General features: G+C 40.7%; 1 protein-coding gene across 1 annotated transcript; it reads left to right on the forward strand.

The window, feature by feature from the left end:
* The first annotated feature begins 319 nt into the window (after positions 1 to 319).
* On the forward strand, positions 320 to 1,216 carry LOC139243715 (probable G-protein coupled receptor 139). Its single transcript, XM_070870838.1, has one exon. It carries the CDS (start codon positions 320 to 322, stop codon positions 1,214 to 1,216), a length of 897 nt encoding a protein of 298 aa, XP_070726939.1.
* The last annotated feature ends 6,387 nt before the right edge of the window (positions 1,217 to 7,603 follow it).

Below are 7,603 nucleotides of genomic sequence, written 5' to 3' on the forward strand. Positions count from 1 at the left end.
TGCCCGCACATTCTCAGTTCCCCTTAAGCTGGTAACATTAATGAACTTATACTGTTCTCTGAAGCTATGGCAAAAGGATTTTAGCTGATTTCCAACTGTTTCATTACGCGTGCTGAGTGAGCACTGCAGCATCTCATTAAATTGTTGTTCGCTTTCCCAGGTAATGGCCCCAATACAAATGCTGTTCTCACGCTGCTCATTGCTGATAATAACACTGAACGGAGTAAAATGCTGAGGACATGTACCTCGAAATATATACCAACCTGACACAGAAATAAAGTGTGCCTCCTTGCTCTTTCTTTCAGCAAACTTGGTTACAATGGTGATTCTCTCCCGAGGAAACTGCGGCCTTTCCAAGTGTATCTCTCTTTACATGGTGGCCATGGCAACAGCAGATCTACTGGTCATGATCATCAATGTAACAGTGTACCATATATTCAGTTATTACTTTCCACTTTCATTTAATTACCACACTCCCGTGTGTAAGTTCATTCAATACATGGCTGCTGTCAACCTCGATTTTTCAGTTTGGTTCACCGTCTCTTTCACATTTGACCGATTTGTAGTTATTTGCTGCCAGAAGTTTAAATCAAAGTATAGCACAGAGAGAACTGCGGCCGCGGTTATAACAACTTTCATAGTCCTCATCTTTTTAAAGAACTTCCCTCTTTTGTTTGCATTTGAACCTCATCAAATAATTAACAATGTGCAGTGGGGCTGCTGGATAAGTGTGTTTTTTATTTCATCACCTGCAGGTATAGCGTACCTATGGTTTCACAGCGCCTGGGGCGTTTGGCTTCCATTTACTTTGATTGCCTTGTTAAATTGTCTGACAATCAGACGTATTTTAGTGGCCAGTAGATCACGCAAGGGACTCCGAGGCCAGAAGATTGAGAATCAGAGCGATCCGGAGATGGAGAGTCGAAAGAAATCAGTAATGTTACTGTTCACTATATCCAGCAGTGTTATACCGTTGTGGCTGACCTCTGCCGTGAATTTGGTAACTACCAAACTGGCAAACCTCAATTATTACCGCGGTGATCTCACAGACCCTGGAAAAATCGCCTCTGAAACCGGGGCGATGCTGAAGTGTCTGAGTTGGTTTGAAAATCCGTGTATTTATGCAGCGACCCAGAGGAAATTCAGAGAAGAACTGAAGAATTTGTTAAAATCACCCTGGACATTCATTCTGCGAACAGTAAGAAAATTTGAATAAAATGGATTCAGTCAAATGAAAGCTTCTTCATCACTAACGCTCGATTTCAGCTCCATTTCCAGCATCGACGTACATCTTTCTACGAATGGGACAAATGCGAGAGTTCTTCTTTGCACATCTCCTCCAATTTGTAACATGCATTTGATGTTTGTATTGCTTTATTTTTAAACGCTTTTAAAAGAGTAAACATAACCAATTCCTAAAATTTAGCACATTTCAACTTCAAAGATCAAAGATTATAATGAAGAAGTTCAATAGTTGAGTTGGACATGAGGACTCTAGAATAATTCACATTACACTGCAGATAATGGGATCGGCCGTGCCACTTAAACAGCATAAATAACGTTTCATTCAATGCCAAAACAATCAAAGGTCTTGCGGTCGCCGTTATTGCTAACTTTGTTGGAGGTTCGGTGTGCATAATGCAGGCACGGGGCTCTCTATTGTACACCATTCCTTCTTGACAAATAGATCAGGCTCTTCTCACGTGAGCAGCGTTCGAATGGAGGAAACAATTGTAACTCGGCGAATCGATGTGGCCTTTCACCTCATTTGTCCCAGATACTCACTTAAAATCTCGATTATGCACTGTGGGTTCTGTCACACAGCACATAGATTAGGTCCGCTCTTCCTTTGTGCTGTCGTCAAAACTGTCACGAGTAATATTATTGATAATCTGTCTGAAACACTTTTCCAAACAAATTAATAAAGTAATGCAAAATGAATGTTTGCTATAAAGTTCTTCATTATTACAATTCTTGCAAGTTATCTGCAAAACACTGCCGAAATTCTGATAAAATCGAACTGACACTTAGGTATTCATGTGTTTGGCTGAATATTTTCAGATGATCGTTAAGTTTCTTTGGACATTATTGTCTTATATAAATATAAAAACTTAACAATTAGGAGCAGCAGGAGTATTAGGCGCCTGCTCTGCCATGCAATAAGATGATGGCTGATCTTCGACTTCAACTTCAATGTCCCCACCTATCAACGAATTCTTTAATTAACATAGAGAATAAAATCTATCCAACTCAGCTTTGAATATACTCAACGATTCAGCATCCACAGTCCTTTGGGCTAGATATTTCCAAAGTTTTACATCCCTCTGGGCGATGAAATTCCTCCTCATTTCAGTGCCTCTTACCCTCAGACTCTACCCCCTCGCTCTTGGCTCTCTAGCCAAGAAAAACCATCTCTCAGCTTTATCCTTTCAATTCCCCTCTGAGAACACCTCGTATTCTTCTAAATTCTGGAGAGTTTAAGTACAGTCTCCTCGATGCATCAGCCGAGAAACCAATCTTGTGAAGATTTGTTGCACCGCCTCAAATACAATTATATATTTCCTTAAATTAGGAGACCAAAACTGTGCACAATACTGGCGTGGTCGCACCAGATCCCTGTGGAATTTTAGCAAGACTTTATTAAACTTGCACTCGAACCCTATGGCGATGAAGTTAACATGCAACGTGCCTTCATAATGGCTTGCTGTACCTGCTGTCTCCATGTTTCCTGTACTAGGGCAACTAAATTTCTCTGCGTACCAACATGGAGTAGTTTCTCACCATTGAAACATATTATTTTTATCTATTATTGCTGCCAATGAGAATAACTTCACATTTGACCACATTATACTCAATCTGCCACTTTTCTGTACACTCACTTAATCTGGCTATATCCCTCTGCAGGCTCTTTGCTTCCTATTCACATCTTATTTGTCCACCTAGCTTTGAATAGTCAGCAAACATGAATGCATTGCACTGGGTCCCTTCATCTAAGTCATTAATATATAGCGTAAATAGCTGAGGTCCAAGCACTGCTCCTTGTGGCACCACGTTATTTACAGCCTGCCAATCTGAAAATGACCCAATCATCACAACTCTCTTCTATTCTGTTTGTTAACCAATCTCTTATCCATGCTATTACATTAACCCCATCACCATTTCCCCATATCTTACGAAACAACCTATTATATCGCACTTTTTGGAATGTATTTTGGAAATCCAAATATACAACATCTACTGGATCCCCGTTATGTACCCTGCTAGTTACATATTCAAAAAATCCTAATAATTTTGTGAAATATGCATTGTTTTGCTGACAACGAATTTGATTTTGCATAATCATATTATCATTTTCTAAGTAGACTACTACCATCTTGTTAATAATTGTATTCCTGTAATCTTTCCGACGACTGATGTCTGGCTAAGTGGGCAAAAGTCCCTGTTTTATCACTGCTTCCTAAATTCAATAGCGGGGTTACATTTGCTACCTTCCAATCCGCTGGGACCGTTACTGAATCTAGGGAATTTTGAAAGATCACAGCCAGTGCATCCACTATTTCTGCAGCCGTCCCTTTTAGTACTGTAGAATGTAGCCCATCAGATCCAGAGAACTTGTCAACTATTAGTCCCTTTCTTTTCTATAGTTGTTTTCGTCTACCGAAATTAATTAGTTTATGTTCCTCAGCCTAATTATCCGTTTTTTCCCCACTTAGATTGGAATACTTCTTGTGCTTTCTAACTTGAAGTCAGTTACAAAATATTAATTTAAATCTTTGCAATTCACTTCTTCTGTAAAATATGAATCCTTTACAATTTATTTATCGGTGATCTCTTCTCAATCTAAGACAAATGCCAAGGAATGGTATCAGTCTCAATGGAAATGAACTGAAGAGTGGATGTCACTGCGAGAACTAGGGATCCAATTACATGATGACAACAAAACTAGTTTGCAGGTGGATCAGTCCGTAATAAAGCCAACAGAAATTTATATTTTATATGCATGCGAATAAAATACAATAATAAACAAGTGTCGATGAATCTTTACAAAGCATTGTTGTGGCCAACATTAGAATAGCAGGCACAGCTTCAGTCGCCTCAAGGCCCTAAGGCCATTAAATCCACAGAGAGTGAGTATTGTAGATACAGAAGGATAGTGCCTTAGATCAGAACTGCACTCATCATAGTTAATGGATTTTTTACTGCAGTATCCACATCTAAGATCTTTAAATGAGATGTTAAACATTATGAACATTTTTGGCATAGTGAAGGGCGAGGGATCATTCCGTCTTGAAGAATGGTCAACGATAAAGTGTGATCATATTAATTTAGTCATAAAAGGAATGAGCAGAGTGGTTAGTGGGAATGTGTTTAGCCAAAGGGTATATCGAGCTTACAATGTTTGGCCTCAAGTAATAGTTAAGGAAAACTTTGATGAATATATGAAGCAGAGAACATAACAGATTGTGGGGAGATAGACGGGCAGCGCTGATTGATTTTGATTGCTGTTTGATAGAACCCAGTGGAGAGAGATTGGGTCAAATGATCTACACCAACCCAGTAAATTTCTAAGGTTGTAAAGTGTTTTTGTTTCTAATATACTCTTATTCCCGTTGAGATTCTATTAAACAAACATTACAAAAAACTGGTATCAAAGATGAACCCAGAGTGTAAAATATCACCTGTCCCTTATATGTTCCCATTTGTCGGTAGCGTACTGTCATTTTGTAATTACTCACTCTGCTCTCGCACATTCCCCATCCCATAACTCCTCACCGTTTGTAGATATGGTAACTTACATGTTGCAACTTGTCAATAACCTACTGTAATTTTGCAATTAGCTCTCTTTGCATTGCAACATTTCCAACTCCATGCCACAACGTTTCACCGTTTGTATTTTCGTAACCTTGTGCACTAGTGCATTAAAATCCGACTGGCTCATTCGAACTGCATTGCTCCCGCCCTACAGGCCACTGATGTGTTTCAGAAACTCCACCAGGTCAGGTAAAGATTGCACAACCTCTCTCAAACCAAAATAATTCCATTTTATATTGCTCCTCTTGCAGGTGCTCACACATTATATCTTTCCTGGGATTAACTAAAAAACTAGGTTTATTTCAGCCCGCGACGGATCCTCAGGAATGTTCTCTAATTGAGGCAATGAAACGATGTGAGTAAACTTATGGTCCTGTCAGTCCACATTCAATTATCTCGTGGTGTCTGTGTGCCTGGATTCCAGATTCCCATGTTATGTGGTTAAATTACATTTAAAATCGCGTAATCATCGTTCCAGCAATGACTCATTCGATGATTTATTTGTGCTCGACTCCGTACACTAATTAAACGGTTTTATTTAAACCTCATAATCTACCTGTTAAAGGTCTTGTATCCTGAAAAAAGCTGTGTCTGTACCTATTATATTACCACTATATAATTATTGGACCTATGAGTGCTTTCATTATTGTTATTGTGGATATATTCTATTTAATTCCACACACTACTGCCCGAGTCTCAAATAGTGTGTGGTTTATTAGCAAATTGTGAATGCGCTTCCTCAGATAACATTCCTTTGAATGGGCACAGGATCACACGCAATGCAAGATGCATAGAATCATAGAAACATAGAAACATAGAAACATAGAAAATAGGTGCAGGAGAAGGCCATTCGGCCCTTCTATCCTGCACCGCCATTCATAGAGACATAGAAACAGAGAAAATAGGTGCACGAGTAGGCCATTCGGCCCTTCTATCCTGCAGCGCCATTCAATGAGTTCATGGCTGAACATTCAACTTCAGTACCCCATTCCTGCTTTCTGGCCATACCCCTTGATCCCCCTAGTAGTAAGGACCTCATCTAACTCCTTTTTGAATATATTTAGTGAATTGGCCTCAACAACTTTCTGTGGTAGAGAATTCCACAGGTTCACCACTCTCTGGATGAAGAAGTTTCTCCGCATCTCGGTCCTAAATGGCTTACCACTTATCCTTAGACTGTGACCTCTGGTTCTGGACTTCCCCAACATTGGGAACATTCTTCCTGCATCTAACGTGTCTAACCCCGTCAGAATTTTAATTGTTTCTATGAGGTCCCCTCTCACTCTTCTGAACTCCAGTGAATACAAGCCCAGTTGATCCAGTCGTTCTTGATAGGTCAGTCCCGCTTTCCCGGAATCAGTCTGGTGAACCTTCGCTGCACTCCCTCAATAGCAAGAATGTCCTTCCTCAGGTTAGGAGACCAGAACTGTACACAATACTCCAGGTGTGGCCTCACCAATGCCCTGGACAACTGTAGCAACACCCCCCTGCCCCTGTACTCAAATCCCCTTGCTATGAAGGCCAACATGCCATTTGATTTTTTAACCGCCTGCTGCACCTGCATGCCAACCTTCAATGACTGATGTACCATGACACCCAGGTCTCTTTGCACCTCCCCTTTTCCTAATCTGTCACCATTCAGATAATAGTCTGTCTCTCTGTTTTTACCACCAGAGTGGATAACCTCACATTTATCCACATTATACTTCATCTGCCATGCATTTGCCCACTCACCTAAACTATCCAAGTCACTCTGCAGCCTCACAGCATCCTCCTCGCAGCTCACACTGCCACCCAACTTAGTGTCATCCGCAAATTTGGAGATACTACATTTAATCCCCTCGTCTAAATCATTAATGTACTGTGTAAACAACTGGGGCCCCAGCAAAGAACCTTGCGGTACACCACTAGTCACTGCCTGCCATTCTGAAAAGTACCCATTTACTCCTACTCTTTGCTTCCTGTCTGACAACCAGTTCTCAATCTATGTCAGCACACTACCCCCAATCCCATGTGCTTTAACTTTGCACATTAATCTCTTGTGTGGGACCTTGTCGAAAGCCTTCTGAAAGTCCAAATATACCACATCAACTGGTTCTCCCTTGTTCGCTCTACTGGAGACATCCTCAAAAAATTCCAGAAGAATTGTCAAGCATGATTTCCCTTTCACAAATCTATGCTGACTTGGACCTATCACATCACCACTTTCCAAATGCACTGCTATAACATTCTTAATAATTGATTCCATCATTTTACCCACTACCGATGTCAGGCTGACCGGTCTTTAATTCCCTGTTTTCTCTCTCCCTCCTTTTTTAAAAAGTGGGGTAACATTGGCTACCCTCCACTCCATAGGAACTGATCCAGAGTCAATGGAATGTTGGAAAATGACTGTCAATGCATCCACTATTTCCAAGGCCACTTCCTTAAGTACTCTGTGATGCAGTCCATCAGGCCCTGGGGATTTATCGGCCTTCAATCCCATCAGTTTCCCCAAAACAATTTCCCGACTAATAAGGATTTCCCTCAGTTCTTCCTCCTTACTAGACCCTCCGACCCCATTTATATCCGGAAGGTTGTTTGTGTCCTCCTCAGTGAATACCGAACCAAAGTACTTGTTGAATTGTCCGCCATTTCTTTGTTCCCCGTTATGACTTCCCCTGATTCTGACTGCAGGGGACCTACGTTTGTCTTTACTAACCTTTTTCTCTTTACATATCGATAGAAACTTTTGCACTCCATCTTAATGTTCCTTGCAAGCTTCTTCTTGTACTCCATTTTCCCTGCCCTA

This window comes from Pristiophorus japonicus, unplaced genomic scaffold (genome assembly GCF_044704955.1).
Source record: "Pristiophorus japonicus isolate sPriJap1 unplaced genomic scaffold, sPriJap1.hap1 HAP1_SCAFFOLD_183, whole genome shotgun sequence".
Classification (NCBI taxonomy): Eukaryota; Metazoa; Chordata; class Chondrichthyes; family Pristiophoridae; genus Pristiophorus; species Pristiophorus japonicus.

Coding starts and splice junctions, on each gene's coding strand:
- LOC139243715 (XM_070870838.1), top strand. CDS start 320: ATGGTGATTCTCTCCCGAGGAAACTGCGGCCTTTCCAAGTGTATCTCT.